The 16960-nt window shown below is 52.3% G+C and overlaps 1 protein-coding gene across 1 annotated transcript in view; it reads right to left on the bottom strand.

Moving 5' to 3' along the window:
- Itga11 (integrin subunit alpha 11) overlaps positions 1-16960 on the bottom strand; it is a 107300-nt gene that overhangs the window by 12266 nt on the left and 78074 nt on the right. The window contains exons 13-23 of the mRNA XM_021206181.2: positions 16102-16242; positions 15640-15843; positions 13750-13880; positions 11033-11199; positions 9780-9922; positions 8507-8617; positions 5485-5570; positions 3654-3861; positions 2849-2947; positions 2305-2381; positions 568-657 (exon numbers count right to left, since the gene is read on the bottom strand). Of these exons, the coding sequence (XP_021061840.1) occupies positions 568-657; positions 2305-2381; positions 2849-2947; positions 3654-3861; positions 5485-5570; positions 8507-8617; positions 9780-9922; positions 11033-11199; positions 13750-13880; positions 15640-15843; positions 16102-16242 (1457 nt within the window). The remainder of the gene's footprint in view (positions 1-567; positions 658-2304; positions 2382-2848; positions 2948-3653; positions 3862-5484; positions 5571-8506; positions 8618-9779; positions 9923-11032; positions 11200-13749; positions 13881-15639; positions 15844-16101; positions 16243-16960) is intronic.

The raw sequence follows: 16960 nt of genomic DNA, 5'->3' as shown, positions 1-16960 counted from the left end.
GAGAGAGAGAGAGAGAGAGAGAGAGAGAGAGAGAGAGAGAGAGAGTTGGGTCTGGCCTGCCACCTTATTTTGAGGCAGGATCTTTCTTGTTTCCTCTGCTGTTCTGTATACTTAAGGCTAGCTAGCCCACAGGTTTCTAGATGATTCTCCTGTCTCTGCTTCTAGGAATTGGGCTCAGGTTGCTAGAGCCATTTCATTGGCCCCACCCAGACTGACTTAAAAAAAAAAAGATTTGTTCTATCCTGAATTATGTGTCTGTGTGTGGGTATGTGAACACAGTGCCTACAGAATTCAAAAGAAGGTGTCAGATGCCCTGGGACCAGAGTTATGAGTGGTTGAGAGCCATCTGAGGTGGTTGCTGGGAAATGAACCTGGGAAGATCAGCATGCACTCTTAACCACCGAGCCGGCTCTCCAGCCTGCCACATTGACATCGAAGAGTTCTGTTCTTCACCTCTGTCCCAGTTTTGTGTGTTGGGGACTTCCTCCTGATCACCTTCATGCTTGCGTCTGCTGGCTCAGGCCCCTCCCTCCCCTGCTTCTCTCCTGCAGATGCGTAGCTACCCACCTGGTAAAGAGGACGTCTGCTTCATATTTGAGGTGGAAGCGCAGGAGGGCTGTGTTGTCATCTGCGGTGCTGTCCTGCTCGTGACTGTCACTACAAGGGGAGTTGGGATTAGAGAGGACACTGGCACTGGGATTCTAGAAACCGAAGGGGGGGTGCGCTGGCTTTTCAGGCTGCTGGGTTATGATCAGGCCACCAGGGAAAGCTGAGGTGCCTCCTAGAAGCCGGCTAGTAGGTGGGACTGGGCCAGCCCTCTCTGTAGCCATGCTGTCAGGGAGGGCTTTGGGGAGCTCATGGCCACTGCCTGGCCTTCTTGATGAGCTTCCCCAGCTGCAGAGCTGAAGGTGAGGTTGGATTTGGGACTGGGAGAACAATGAGCCTTGAGGAAAGTCACCTACTCTGCCCTGGGAAGGACAGTGGGGGTCACTGCCTCCTGCTCCCACAGGGTGAAGCCCTTGCAAGACCCCAAGACTTCAGCTTGTACATAAACTATTCTATTCTCCAGGCTAGGTGGTGAGGCTGAAAAGCGGGTCTCCAGAGATAGACTGACATCCACGACCCTCCTTGTCCATCCCTGGCTGACACATGCCCACGACCACCTCTGTGTACGTGTGTTCACTTTCCATGAGAGGAGGCCATTCTGCCCCAGGAGGCTCCAACATACCAAGACACTTCACGAACGCAGCCGTGTGTCTGCTGAGGTGTCTGAGGAGCTGTGGGATTTGTTTACGTATAGCTGGAGGCCAGCACAGGCTTGGGTCGGGGGATCCCCAGCCCACCTGTGACTCGGGGCAAGGACAGTGGTGTTTGCTTGACCTGGAGGCTTACTACTCAGTGGAGGGTTCTGGCTGCTCTGAGCCTCCTGATGAGACAGAAGCCAGCCAGCCCTCCCTTTCTTCCTCCTTCCATCTCACACAGAGATGATTCTGTGAGAAAGGAAACCATTTCCTGCTGGCCCAGGGAGACTCACGGTCTCCCTGGAGTAAGCCACATCTAAGAAGTCTGAGGGACAGATAGACAGACCCACATAGGGGAAGAAAAATCCTCTTAAAAATGGAGAAGTGCCCAAGGAGAGTGCCACGGTCCGTATCGACTGTCAGCCGGAGTCACATCCGGTCCTGGCTGTGATGGAGTGTCCACACTGGCTTCACCGAGGTGGAACCCGAGTGTGGGCAGCACCGTCTCCTGGGTTCCCAGACTGAATAAAAAGGAGATGCGCGCTGAGCACAGGATCCACCTGTTTCCTGGACGCTACAGCCACCATACCTTCCCCACCATGGTGGTCTGTGTCCTTAAACTATGAACCCCAACAACCCCTCTGCCCTTGGGCTCCTTGTGTCAGGCATTTTGTAACAGCAATGAGAACAGTGACTAACACAGAGGGCTAACCAGGACAGAGCAGGGCTACCAGGGGCTAAGTAGCCAGCTCCCAGTCGCTTACAGGAAGTCCGCACAAGCTCTGCTGGTCGTGAGGGGCTGCTGTGTGGACTGGGGTGGGGTGGGGACTGCGATAGACCCGAAGTCCTTCTAACTGACTGCTGCCTAAAGCCCTCTCTACAGGTTAAGGGACAGCCGGTGGTACTTGTGGCTGAGCTTCGGGATTGTAAGAAAGCAGCCCTGCTCACCCCCAACCCTTCCACCAACTTGGGTCAGGGAACAGGTTTGCCAGTGGGATCCAGTGGGCACAGGAGAGCACGGGGTGAGGGAGGAGCTGCTGGGTGGGGGAGGGGCAGGCCTGACCTGCCGGCACCCAGGTGGATCTGAAGATGGTGCAGGAACACAGACTTGCTGAACTCGAAATCCAGCCGGAAAGCCACCTGTGGAGAAGGGAGCCTGAGCTGGGGCCCTGAGGTGAGCTGGTTCTGACCTGCTTTTAACTACCACCTCAGGACCCTACGGAGAATGTCTGAAGGGGGGTGTGCAGGGCTGTAGAATAGTGAACTGGGGCCACCACAGGTGCAAAGACAGCAGCTCTCTGTGGGGATGTTCCCTACCCCCCCTCTCTCTTTCTCTCTCGTTTTCAGACAGACTGTCATGTAGCCCAGGCTGGCCTCAAACTTGCTATGGAGCTGAGGATGGACTTTAACTTGTGACCTTCTGTCTCCACCTCATGAGTGTTGGGGTAACAGGCGTGCCCCACCCAGGGCTTCATGCATGCTAGGCAAGCACTCTATCAACTGAGCTGCACCCCCAGAAAGAAAGGATACTTAGAACTACCCCCGACCCTCCTCCTGCTCTCTGGGTCCCAGGTTCTGTCCCTCCCCGCGGGGTCCCCAGCCTCCACCTTGGCCTTGGCTCTGAAGAAGGGGTAGCTGACGTTGCAGACTTTCTTGTGAAGCCGCCTCTCCTCATTCACACACTCGATGCTGTTGTCTGAGTCATCCTGAGACGGGCAAAAGGCAGTCATCAGGCAGACTCCGGTCCTCGGTCTACAGGCTCACCGCAGCCAGCCCCTCACCCCATCCCAGGGACCACCCACCCCTGACACCTGAAATGCCACTTTCCAACTCTCTGAACCACAGAGGGCCCCTCAGGCTGTCGACAGGTATAGTTGGTTCAGACTGAAGGCTCGTGATGGTACAGGGGAAGGTCTTGCTCAGTGGCCAGGCTGGTGTGCTCAGGTGTATACTGATTGTCCCCTTGCTGCTGGGGAATTGGCTAGCTGCCACTGGGACTCTGAAGTTTAGACCTCACTCGAGCTGTGGACACTGGCTGGGTTGGGATTGACACTTGGTTCATTTAAAGGTTGGAGGCCGCTCTAGGCTATGACCTCCCTGCCTCCTCAGGTCCCGAGGGCCTCTGAGTGGACTTTTTTTTTTTTCCTCTGTAAGAGCGATCCTGGAGCCACAGAATTATATTGCCTGGTCTCCACCAACTTTGTACGGTAACACTACTGTTCTGAGGTCCCAGATAAAAAAGGAGAAAACAAGCTGAGGCTTCACACTGAAGTCTAAAGGAAGCTTTCTAAGCTACCTATGTGTTGATGACCCAGAGAGAGCCCCCAGAGGGCCAGGACACAGCTCTGTCAGTATCCCCTTTACCCCTCTGCCCTTGGCCTTGGTCAGCTGGCCGAGCCGCTGAGCTCCTACCTTCTGGATCAGGCTGGCGAACTGCAGGTTCTCTGACTGGGAGATGTTGAGGACAGCGCTGTACGCGTTCTCTCCTCTGTTCTCCAGCGTGGCCTCCACTGCCACCCGGCGACGTGTGCTCTCTATGATGAAGACAGTGGTGTCGAAGGACAGGGTGTAACTGGAGCAGTCCTGCGGGGGCCTCCTCAGCACCTGCTGGCAGTACTCCCTGGGGGAAGAGGTCATTGGCTATCAGGCAGGCAAGATGGGGGTGAAGGGGTGACGCTGAGCCTCAGGACTGGCGCAGGGATATGGGAATGGGGGACCTGGCCATTCAGTCACAGCTTGTGGGAACAGCCACCAAGAGAAGGAAGTGGATGGAGGGGCCTGCAAAGAGCTCACGCTGCCGGCCTACCGCTCGCACTGAAGCTCCCTGCTCTCCAGTCGCAGGCTGTTCCTGCCTCTGAACTCAGTTCTCCCGTTTCACCTCACTAGTCACAGAGCATCCCTTCTCTTGTCTTTCGGCTTTGGCTGCCAGGAAGCTCAGCACTAAATCTTGATGGCTTTCCTGTCATTTACATTCTGTCTTATTGCATCAAAATTAAACAGACGTGATTGCAAAGTGCATTCTGTAAGTTAAGAATGTGCTCACGAGCAGTGCCCCGTAGTTTGCCTTGTGCCCCGGTCTGTTGCCTCCAGATCTTGGGTGCTGCGCTCAGTCGAGTCATGTGGAGGTCAGAAGGCAACTTGTGAGAGTTGGTTCTCTTCTTTTACCGTATAAGTCCCAGGGATCAAACTTAGATCATCAGAAGCAAGCGCCTTTCCCTGCTGAGCCACCTCACCAGCACCCCCTTAGACTCTACACCAGAGGGACCAGAAAGCCCTGGTGTTCAGCTGTGGACCCTAGGCATTACCTTGGGTCTGGGGTTAGAGGACAAGACCCAGAACTCTGGGCCATCCATCTCTGCTTTCTATAACTTTGTTGTTGTTGTTCTTGGCTTATTTGTTTTAGGCCTACTTACATGTATGTGTGTTTCATCTGCATGTATGTCTGCATACCATGTGAATGTCTGGTGCCCATAGAGTCCAGAAAATGGCATAATATCCCATGGAACTGGAGTCACAGATGTATGTGAGCCTCTGTTAGGTACTGGAAATTGAGCCTGGGTTCCCCGGGTCTCTGGAAGAACAGCCAATGAGCTGGCACTCATTAACCACTGAGCCATCTGTTCAGCCTCCCTCCAACCCTCATTTGTTTTTTTGACAAGGTCTCATCTCATTCTAGCTGGCCTGGAACTCATGGAGATCTGCCTGTCTCTGCCTCTCAAGTGCTGGAATTAAAGGGGTGTGCCACCAGACCTGAGCTCCTCTCCCCATTTCCTAGAGGATCTTGTGCAGCCCAGACTGGCCTTGAACTCACTAAGTAGCCACAGATGCCTTGAATTTCTGATCAGTTCCCTCGGTGCTATCACTATGTGTGGGCCACCACATCTGCTTATGATGCCTCTGGGCTTGAACCTAGGGCCTTGTGCATGCTAGGCAAGTGCTCTATCCACTGAGCTACCCCCCTGGCTCCCTAGCTCCACTTTCTATCTGTTTAACTCTCCAATGGAACAGTTCCATTCTCAGAGAAGCTGGCAAGGTTAGAATAGACTAGTGATGGATGCTCAGCTGAGGCCAACAGAGAGGGAGGGGACTTGCCTGCGATCACAGGGGAGTTAGAAGCTACTGTTCTGGAAGTGTCAGAGCCATGCTGTCTATGAGACAGCTTCACTAGGACAACCCAGCCCTCGGGGAGCTCCAGGCCACCAGCAGAGATGGGTCAAGGTATATGGGGCAACGAGCCACTCACATGGCAGTGGGCAGGTCACTCCGAGCATCCAGTACAAGGTCAGGGACACAGTGTTCATCCTCATTACAGCCATTCCAGAAGGGCACCTGCAAGGAGAGCCAGTGCGGGTGGCTGGAGAGGGGACCATGACCTCCAGCCTCAGAATCCAGAGCCCCCAGCCTTTGTCACTCCATGCCAGATGGGCCTCTGCCTGCCTTGCCCTCCTCCCTCGCTCCTGTATAGATCCTCCCTCCTCTAAGAGAGCATGCTCAGCCAGGCTGGCAGCACAGTTCCAGTCAACAGGAACCGCCACCCATCTGCTGTGTCTGAGGTACGTAACGTTGGAGACATAGGCTGAGAGAGGCACAGCGTCTGCTCTTGGATCGTGGGGATGACTGACACGTGAACAGACAGATCTCGTGTGAAATGTGCAAGGAAAGCAGAGACATGAGGAGCAAAGGAGACAGAGGTCGGGCTAGCTCTTCGGGTCTGTAGGTACTCAGATTTTCAAGGTGGGGACAGAGCTCTGAAGCAGGAGCGAGCAGGCTGGATGCCCCAGGGAGTGGGAAATCCAAGAGAATGCTGGAAGTGCAAGGCACTGAGGCTGGAGAGACGGAGGAGACAACTCCATAGTTCAGAGCTGTGGAGAGAGAGACCAGGCATGGTGGTGGTGGGGGGGGGGGAGGAAGATAAAAACAGCCGTCAGATTCTGTAGGCCGGTCCTGGAAGGCCTTGGGTTGCTCCTTGTACCTGACAGGAGCCAGCAAGTACTAGCACAGGAGGGACCTGCTAGACAAGCTGACAGGGGTGGGAAGATGGACTGGGAGGGGCAGGGCTAGAGGCAGAGAGACCCAGGGAGGTAGGGAGACACTTGGGAGGGTGAGAATGGCATCGGCCTGCTTAAGGTCTCAGAGGTGGGGTCACTAGGAACTAGAAGGTCTTGGGGTCGAGGGAGAGGCCTGGGTATACCTGATTCTTTTTCACATTCTGGAAGGTGGACTGGAGATACGAGCACCATCCTTTTAGAACCCTAAGATATAGTTCAGAAGCTTGGCTTGGGGGTGTGTGAAGCATGCATGGGGTGTGTCCTGTGGCTCATCCACAGCACAGCTCAGTAGGGTCTGGGTGCTGAAGCCCAGGCTCGGTGGCATCAGTGACAGTCAAAGCTATTGGAGGTGGGGGGAAAGGAAGTGACGGGGACAGGGGCATCCTCTTCATTTTAAGAATTTATTTATTTAATGTGTGTGAATACACTCTCTCTTCAGTCACACCAGAAGAGGGCATCAGATCCCATTACAGATGGTTTCGAGCCACCATGTGCTTGCTGGGAATTGAACTCAGGACCTCTGGAAGAGCAGTCAGTGCTCTTAACCCCTGAGCCATCTCACCAGCCACTCATTAGCTCTTCCTAAGACAGACTGGGCCCTCGTTTAGATACATTGTTAGAGGGACCCAGTCTATGAAGACACTGTATACACGTCACTAAGCCTGGGCCAGGGCTGGTGGCTCAAGCCTCCAGTCAGCCACTCAGGAAGCTTGCAGAAGATGGAGCCAGTCTCAGAAGTTCCAGCTAGATGACGAAGGATGCACTCAGTGACACAAACTGGCTTAGCTCAGGGTCTCATGTAACTCAGGCTGGCCCTGAATTTCCTATGAAATTGCTGACAATGACCTTGAACTTCTGACCATCTTGCTTCTGATCCTCCTGAGTGCTAGGATTACAGGCATGTGCTACTACATCTAGTTTATGCTGTACTGGAGAGGGCACCCAGGGCATTGAGCATGCCAGGCAAGCACTCTGCCAATTAAGCCACATCCCAGCCCCTCAGGGCTCCATACACTGGGTATGGTGATGCCCACCTGTAATCCCAGAATTCAGATGTTCCCCCCCCCCCCAATATTCTCAGTGGCTCTTTCTGGCTCTATCTATCTTTCACCTTTACCCCACTTTCTCACGCCCACACCCTGGAGACACACAGTCAGTTCTCCTAGCTTTAAAGCAGGTCCCCCCTCCCATCCCCCCCCTCCACTTCTTACCCTCCCGGCTCTGCAGCTCTGAGTTCAAATCATCCTTTAAAGTTCAAAGAGCTCAAAGCTGCCTCTGTAGGAAGTTCCCTGCTCACTATCTGGGGTGACTCACGTTCTCCATCTCTACCTGGCGTCAGGATCCTGAGGGCATCAGGGTCCTGGCATGGGTGATTGCATGTGAATCTGCCTCACGAGCTTCATGTGGGAGCAGCGTGCACCCGTTCTCTTGCGGTACAGACTTTGTAATTACGGTGTCAGGCAAGTCAGCGATTGGAGCGGGCAGCTTTTCTCCCATGCCAGCCCAGTGACTCACACGGGAGAGAAGGGACGAGGGAGAACAGGACCGGCTTGGTGAGAGGATGCTGTGGGGAGGGCTGGCAGAGTGTGCAGGGGTGGAGGTGTCTGGGGGGATGGGAGGGGCTGTGGGAGCATGGGCGAGGCAGCGTGGCGCATCCTATCACAGTGCAGGAGAGATCTGAGTCTGTGGGAGGGGCTTTGCTTGGGTGTCTAGGCCTCCAAAGCTCCGTGTTTCTAAGTGCTGTGATTAAGCTAGTTCCTAATGCTTACAGTCCAATGCAAATCCCGCCTGCTCTCACAGCCCACTTAGACAGAAACGGGGAGGCGTTCTTGAGTAGACTCTTCAGAGAGCAACCACCCCAAGTTATTAACAGAGGATTTAGGTGCCTCTAGAGCCGGACGCACTGGCAAAAAGAAAGCTTTGGAATACTTGGTAACAGTCAGAGGGAGTCCGGCACTGAGTTAGATAACGGAAAAACTCAAGAAAGCTCAAAGCAGCCGAGTCCTTTTCTGAAAACTTAGGGAGGTAAGAACCAGAGGTCACAGGGTCACAGGTCTCTTCTGGGCATCCCATTTCCCCAGGGGCCACTCAGTGCCTCTCTGTGCAGAGGACACGGGGATCTTCTCTGGTGACAGGAGGCAGAGGAGTGAGGGAAGAAAGGGCTCAGCCATGCTCATCACAGGTCTGGAATCAAGGTAGCAGAGGGCCGGGACTCACCGACACTCTGAGCGTAGTGGGCCAGCCGTTGTCCAGCATGGGGCCGTTGTCAGGGTCCTCTAGGGAGTACTCCACGGAGAAGGCCACTGGCTTCACGTAGTCGGCAGTGTCCTGTAGGGAGAGGAGGGCAGAGTTCAGAGAGGAGAGACTATGATTTCTTGGGCCGAGACTGCAGATGTAGAACTTCCACCCCTCTAAGCTGGAGGATAGCAGCCTGTGGCCCTCAGGGTAAGTCTCCATGTGGATAATGGTTCTGCCAAGGTCTGTAGGTGAGAAGTATGTGCCAGGTAGAAAAATCAAATGCCAGTTTGGCATCCTGAAGTTTCACCACACTCCTGTTAACCCTTCCAAGTCCAACCCTCATGGAGTGGGTAACTTTGTCCTTCAGGAAGCCTGGCAGGCATCTTCCTCCCTCCAGACTTGTGACTTCAGCTTCTTCCCACGGCATCGAAACCACTTAAGCATCCTTTTCTCTCTGATATCTATCTATCTATCTATCTATCTATCTATCTATCTATCTATCTCCCAGGCTGGCCCCAAACATAAGCTTCCTGCTTCAACCTCCTGAGTGCTGGGACTTCCACACTTTGCTAAAAAAAATCCACCTGCGTGTCTTTCTTTCCTAGCAAGGAATAGTCTAGAAACCTCTAGATGTAGCCTAGCCATTGAGATATGGCCTTATAATGTTGAATGTATGAATGAATGAATGAATGAATGAATGAGGAAGGAAGGAAGGAACATGTCATTCAGTTAGTCCTGACTATGGATGACAAGTGACTGGGGAGCTGCAAGCTGCCTAAAATCTCCCGTGCTCTAGAGCTGCGGTCAGCACACTTGGTATTTCTGTATGGAAGTAAGCCTCTTTCTCATTCAGTGATGGGCACCAGGCCACCCCCTCCCTTGGGAGGCCACTGTCCCGTGTGTCCACCCCTCTGCCTGCTTTATGCAGTCTTCAGTCCACTCTGTTGCTCTGCCCTTTCTAGCCATGGGTGGTGTCCCCCTCTCTCCCACATCTCAGATGGCTCTCACTTCCCTGGTTTCATTCCTTCTAGGGATGAACAGCTGGGAAGGCAGGTGGGCAGGAGAGCCATGAGGACTTTTTTCTGGGGCCTGAGCAGCGGCACTGGCCAAGCTTAGCCATGCTGCTTCCTGGCTATCCACGGAAGGCTCAGGATTGGCCTGACACCCATGAGGCTCTCACTTCTACAGATGTCCCTCTACGCTGTACCCTTCTTGTAGGGCTTAGGGCCTGCACATGGGCTGCCGGACTCACCAGGACATGGAAGTTGATCCTTTGACAGTGTTCCTGGCCAGAGGAGAGCAGGACAGCTCTGTTGGTGAACTGGTCTCCGCCCTCGTCCAGATGTGCCCGCGGCATATACCGCCTCTCATCCATGGTTGCATTGTACCTGATGCCTGGAAGCGGGGAGAGGGCAAGACCAAGCTGGGGCTTCTTCCACATCCTAGACTGTCGACCTGCTTAGCCTCTGGGCTAGCCTCATCCCTCACAGGCAGCGCTTCCACGTTGGGAGCAAGAACTGTGGTAAGGAGGAAGGGGCTAAAGAGGAGGAGTTGTGTGAGAGGTGGGGAGGGAGGACAGAAGAGGGACACAAGCCTTGAGAGAAGGACAGGGACTAGGGTGAGGTCAGTGTTGCTCAGCTCTGCCCACAAATGACCTCCTCAGCTCTCCTCCGACCCCCTGCCTCACATTGTTGCTCTGGGCCTTCTCCTGGGGGCTTCACTCACACTGAGGACTCTCCTCAGACTCTTGTCTGTATTCTGTGGCTTGAGGCCCTCAGCCTTCCTCCCCTTAGCTTACAGAACTTTGACAGAATGGCCAAGTGCCTTCTGTTCCCCATGTAGCCCTCTGGTGGCTGTGTCCTTGAATCCATGTCCTGTCACAGATGGAACATGCAGGAAAAGTGCACAGCCACCAGGCTGGGACATGTCCTCTTATGCCCCCTTGTCCCCCACCCCCCACTTCTCTTTGGTCTTGTGCCTCATCACTGAAGGGGACACAACCTGTGGTCACTAATGCATCCATCACTTTCAGGGATGCCTGGTCCAGGAAGTGGGTGCCTGAATCCAGTCTGAGGTAATAGGAAAGAACCCTTCCCAAGCCCATGCCCCTGCTGGGTGGCAGCTGTGACACACTGTGTTCCCCCCACTTGACACACAAGCTCACCCCACTGGTGGCTCCAGGTTGGTTCCCCAAGTCTGGCTGACTCCTGGCCTCCTCTCTGTACTCTACTGCCTGCCTTTTGCATCCCATTCAAAACATAACCAAGGGATGTTCTTCTGTCTCTCCCCTTTCCCTCCAGCTGTGCCCACTACCACTCTTTCCCCTGCCAGGAATCCCTTGAAAGAAGAGCATCAGAGAAGAACCCAGCAGGCATCAAAGGTGTCTCAGGATGTGACCTGGTACTCAGGCCCCATTTTGGGAAAGCCCCAGGCTGAGAACCAGAACAATCGCAAGGCCCACAGAGAGACTGGAGCTTGGCTGACCACCCAGGGAGGCTGGTTTACCGACGGTTGCTGTTTGGAAGTGGGGTGCCAGGAAGATGGGTATGAAGCAGAGGAAGGCAGCCAGGCAGGTGGCATCCCTGCCACTGCGCTTGCAGTCCTTGTGGAAGATGTTGATCTTGGAAGGCTCAAAGTGGAGGCTGGCGTTGATCTGAACTACAGGGCGGGCCCTGGAACAGAAAGGGAGGTGAGCTAGAGTAGGGCTGGAGTTCTGACCAGGGCTGGGACCCTGGGGCTGATAGGGCTGGGGTTCTGACCAGGGCTGGGACCCTGGGGCTGAGGTACAGATCCAGACAGAAGTGGAGTCTGTAAAACCTGCCTAGAGGGTGCAGTGTGATGGACGGGGCAGAGAGAGTTTAGGAAGCTACAGGAGAGGGGCAGAGGGGGTGGGTATAGGGTCAGGGATCTGGGACAGCCTGTTCCCCTTTTCTTCAGGGTTGCTCCTGGTGAGGACTCCTGCCTTTCCTTCATCCTTCCTGGCAGGCCCGAGATATATTTGAATCCACTAGAGAGAGGGGCTGGGGAGATGGCTCAGGGCTGCATTTTCAGAGAGATCTGGATTTGGTTTCCAGAACCAACATATGTGGCAGCTCACAACCGCCTGTAGCTACAGTTCTAGGAGGATCTGGCACCCTCTTCTGTCCATCACGGGCACCAGGATGCACGTGGCACACAGGTATACGTGCAGACAAAACATTCATAAAGTAAGAATTAGAAAGAAGACAGGGAGTATTGGGAGCTGGACTGACCCAGGCTTTCTCAGACGCCCCTATGAAAGGATAGACGGAACCTAGCTCTGTGCCCGTGCTCAGGAGCAGACTTGGCAAGGCCAGCCTGGGGCTGAGGCCAGAGCTCTGAAGGACTTAAGGTTTCGGTTCCTGGGAACTTGGCTGGTCCCCCTGTAGAGACTGGAGTTAACAGTCCCCAGGCTGCTGTGTGCTGCGATGCTCTGGAGATATACCCAGCGTTCCCTTTGTGCAGCTTTGCTCGGTCAGCTTCCAGCTGATTGCATCCCGTTTATGATGGTTCCTGATGACTTTGTTCCATATCTCTCCCTGGAAATGGTATATAAAACACTGTACTTCCAAATAAACTTGCTTGGTGTGATGATTTGTATGTACTTGGGCTAGGGAGCAGCACTTGAAGGAGGTGTGGCCTCTTTGGAGTAGATGTGCCACTGTGGGTGTGGGCTTTAATACTCTCATGTCCTAGCTGCCTGGAAGTCAGTCTTCCCCTAGCTGCCTTTGGAACAAGCAGTGGAACTCTCTGCTCTTCCAATGCCATACCTGCCTGGATGCTGCTGTGCTCCCACCTGGATGATAATGGACTGAGCCTCTAAACCTGCAGGCCAGTCCCCATTAAATGTTGTCCTTATAAGAGTTGCCTTGGTCATGGTGTCTGTTCACAGCAGTAAAACCCTAAGATACTTGACAAAGACATCGTTTGTGCAAGACCTCCCAACCCCAAACTTCTCTGTCTCCTTTTCTGATTCCCTGCCTTACCTGGTCCTCTTTCTCTCTCAGGACCTGTCCCTGAAGAGCAACCTACTGGTCCAGATATGGAAGGAACAGCTGAGCGAAGCAAAGAGAAAAGCAAGAGAGGGAAATAAACCCCACGCTGGGTACAGAGTCTCGGTTGATAGAGTGTTTGCCTGGTGTGCACGAAGCTCTAGAAATCCAGCACCAAATAAACAAGGTGAGGCGGGGAGACAGAGGCAGGAGGATCTGAAGTTCCAGCCATCCTTGACTCACAGTGAGTTTACAAAGGAACAGAAAAGGCCTCCCATGCCCAGGCTGCACTCCGGGTCACAGTAGGCTGAGCGAGACACAAACATGCTCTAAAGCTGTGTCTCAAGTTTTAATCTGCGCGCACCACTACCTCCTGCAGACATCTTTTACAGCGCAGAGCCAGATGCAGTCAGTTGGCACAGACTCTGCAAGGCTAATGAGTTCTCAAGTGAGGTTGAGTGGGAGATACACAGAGCACCACTGAGTGGGAAAGACTGGAAGCGCAGCCAGGAGAACCTGAAAGGATCAGCGCTGAGTGACGGAAAGTTGGCTGTTTTTTTTTTTTTTTCTCTTTCTTCTTCACATTTTAAGTTAGTGCAGAAAACCTTAATGATGACATTGATCTCAGCAACCTATATTTAAAAAGCTCCAATCAGCCAGGCATATGTCTTTAATCTCAGCAGAGGCAGGAGGATCTCTGTGAGCTCGAGACCAGCCTGGTCTACAGAGTGAGTTCCAGGCTGACCAGAACTACAGTCTAAAAGTAGCGGCACACAAGAAGATGCATAGGCTTTTCTCAAACACTGATATGGAACCACACACGAGAAGGAGAATGAGATCAGAGGGGTTGGGAGAAAGAACCCCCCCTAATCCACATTCATTCTCCCACGCAGGATGGGAGGAGAATGCTTCTAGAAGGGGCTCAATGCTTCCTCTAAGTAGCCTGGGAGACAGGAGTGGGACAGATGCTGCAGGGAGTGGGGCACAGGAAAAATTCTGAGGGTTGGGGACAGAAAGTGGTCTCCAGTTCTAGGACTCCACTGAGAATAGAGAGTAGGACTCCAGGACCACACAGGCTGGGAGGGGCTCAAGGTTCATTTGGGTGACAGTAGATAGAATCAAGAGGCAGAGACCCTGCAGCAGACCTTTGAAACACTCTATTCAGTTAACCCTCAGGAGAGCCCTCCAGTTAGAGAAAGCAGGGGAACCAACCACAAAACCACAGCACTGCCCAGGGTGCCCACTGCTAGGTCCACAAGTCCATCCTCATTGAGGTCCAGTTGTCCGTGGATGCTGCAGCCAAAATGCTGCAGGCCAGGAGCCAGCTCCGAGGCTGTTATTCTCTGCAGGGAGAGGAGAGAAAGGGTGTGTGTACTGTGAGCCAGGTTAGCTCCAGGGGGACAGACATAATCCTGAGCTCTGAGACCCCATCAGCTGCCCGATGAGGCACCCAGGACATCCCTACCTTTAAAGTCACTGTTTTGGATGAAAATATGTCTCAAAATATTCCCCAACAAGGTTTGATGGCTCACACTTACAATCCCAGTACTTTAGAGGTAGATATTTCCGATCATGTGTTCAAGACCAGCATGGCCTTGCCTCAAAAAACCAAGGGCTTGAAGGTGAAACCAAGTGGTGTGGTGTTTACCTGGAAGGTGCAAGTCCCTAACATTGATCCTCAGCACCGTAAAAAATAAAATAAAGTATTTGTTGAATGTCAGTGTATATTACCTGTATTATAATTGTAATTACAGTGTATATTTGGCAGATACCAAATCCCCTGATGTCTCTGACCTTGGTGTATTTATTTGATTACCTTACTAATAAAATATGTAGGCAAATTCTCAAGACTCGATACAACCATTTAGATCATTAACTCACAACTGTAGGTACCTACACTGGGCTCTATCAACAATCAGCCAGGGAAGCAGGAGGGGCTCTCGGGAGCCTACCCTTTATCGATGCACTATTATCTACTGATAGATTCTGGGAGAGAGGGACTCATTGTCTTTTAGTTTCATATCCACCATTGAACCACCAGGCTCCAACATGCAGTTCCCATGGTCACAAAGTTGGCCCTGGATAATATTAGTGGGGCTTCCCAAAACAAAACAAACAGACATGTATGTGTGAGAGAGATGTGTGTGTGTGTGTGTGTGTGTGTGTGTGTGTGTGTGTGTGTGTGTACAGAGGTGGTAGGTGGATCTCTGAGGCCAGCAAGGGCTATGTAAGTCAACCTTTCTTCAAACAACAAAAAAACCCGTCACAACACACACACACACACACACACACACACACACACACACACACACAGAGAGAGAGAGAAAAAAGAAAACAGAAAACAGAAAAAGAGAGAAAGAAAATGGAGTTGGAGGGATGGCTTAGTGGTTAGAACACTTGCTCCTCTTACAGAGGACCTAGACTCATAGCCATCTTTCAGATGACAGTCCATAGCCATCTGTAACTCCTGCATGGAATCTAACACCCCCAAGGGCACCAGGCACACGCACACATTTAAACATTACTCATACATAAAATAAATAAATCTAAAACAAAACTAAACCCAAAAAGTACTGGACCCTTGCAGAGGACCGAGGTTTGATTCCTGCCTCCCAATGGTCATTCACTCCAGTTCTGAGGAAGCCAGTGTTCTCTCCTGACCTCCCAGGGCACTACAAACACATGCATGCAGGGAAAACATCCGTATGTAGAATTTCTTTTTTTTTTTTTTAAAGAGAGAAGACATTTTAAAAAGTATTGGCAAATTTGTGTTGGATGAGAAGCTGAGATGTGAAAGCTCTCTTTGTAGTAAAAATGGAACCCAGGTAGGAGCTGTTCAGGCCCAGCAGTTCCTGACAGGGTAGCGATGTTTGGAACTTGGGATTTTCATCTGGACTGATGTGGAAAAGATAAAAGTGTGTATGAGGCCAGGACAGGGAAGTGCTGGACATACAGTGCACCCATAGCAATATTTCTACATGAGGTAGGACAGGCAGGATCCTTCCCTCAGGAGGCCATGACAGGAAATGGAAGTACAGGAGTTCATGGACGCTGCTCAGACTCTCCTGCTTTCTGCTCTGCCTGGTCTCCACAGAGCCCCACCTGCATGGGCTTCTTTAGGATGTTGGTTTGGAAGCCATGGAAGATGTAGATGGCCCCTCTGTGGCTGTCCTCCAGAGGGGCCCCCACCACCACGTCATTGTAGGAATCTTGGTTGAGGTCTTGAACGGAGGCGATGCAGGACCCGAACCGGGCGTTCTGGTAGCTGTGGGAATCCTTCAGAGTGCCATTATAAACAAACCGGTTCTGTAAAAACCAAGGCCAGGGAGAGGCTGAGGAGCAGCCTGTACCAAGTGGACTCTCTCCATTCCATCTTCCAGAACCCATCCTGATGGCAGGAGCCCGGATACTAGAGCTCTGGGCCCAGAGGTTTCTGCCCATCCCAGCTGGCTCCTGCAGGTGGTACCCGCCCTCCCAGGAACCTGGGTTCCCTGGAGGTTAAACCAAATCAGAGCACAGCCTTGATGCCCTGCAGAGCTGGCTGGACCCTCCCGGCCACTGTACCTGTCTCAGGTTGTAGACATACACCTTGCCTCGCTCTCGGCCCTCGCTGAAGTACATGGGTGCACCCACCAGCAGGACATCTGTCACTCTGTCATCATTGATGTCCACTGAGGTGATCTCACTCCCGAAGTAGGAGCCTATCTGCGGCACACCATGGGAGAAGGATCGAGCTGGGTCCCCAATACTTAACTTTAATTATGGTTATTTGTTCTTCTGAGCAGCAATATGTTCTAGTGACAAAACCCAGAAATATTATAACAGCAAGAAAGGAAACTACAAAAAAGTCTGAAGATTAAAAAAAAGTTACTTTTAGTCTCAGCACTCAGCCACAGTCAGTAGGAGGGTTTAACTGTGTTTTCCTCTACTCTGATCTACTGAGTCTTGACACTGTCAGTTCTTACATATGAATATGTTTTTTATTGTTACAGTGACACCATTCTTTATCTTTCCTGAAGATGAAAGTGTAACAATGTATAACATTGTGGTACAACAAAGTAGCCTGAGCCTTTTCTCCAGGACATAGTTTTCCTTGTGAAGCCCCCATTTGAGAAATGTATTCTCTGATAATTTCAGACATGTCTGTAAGGAAACACAACACTATCCACTCTCCAGCCCTTCCCTCTATCTCCCCTAGTCCTAGTCCCCCTCATTAAAACTCCACTCAACACTGTATTGTCAAACAGCAGCAGGCTGGGCTGGAGAGATGGCTCAGTGGTTAAGAACACTGACTGCTCTTCTGGAGGTCCTGAGTTCAAATCCCGGCAACCACATGGTGGCTCACAACCATCCGTAATGAGATCTGATGCCCTCTTCTGGTGCATCTGAAGACAGCTACAGTGTACTTAGATGTAATAATAAA

This window comes from Mus pahari, chromosome 10 (genome assembly GCF_900095145.1).
Source record: "Mus pahari chromosome 10, PAHARI_EIJ_v1.1, whole genome shotgun sequence".
In the NCBI taxonomy this organism is placed as follows: domain Eukaryota; kingdom Metazoa; phylum Chordata; class Mammalia; order Rodentia; family Muridae; genus Mus; species Mus pahari.
The sequence above is the reverse complement of the archived record's forward strand: the minus strand, read 5'-3'. Positions and strand labels throughout refer to the sequence as shown.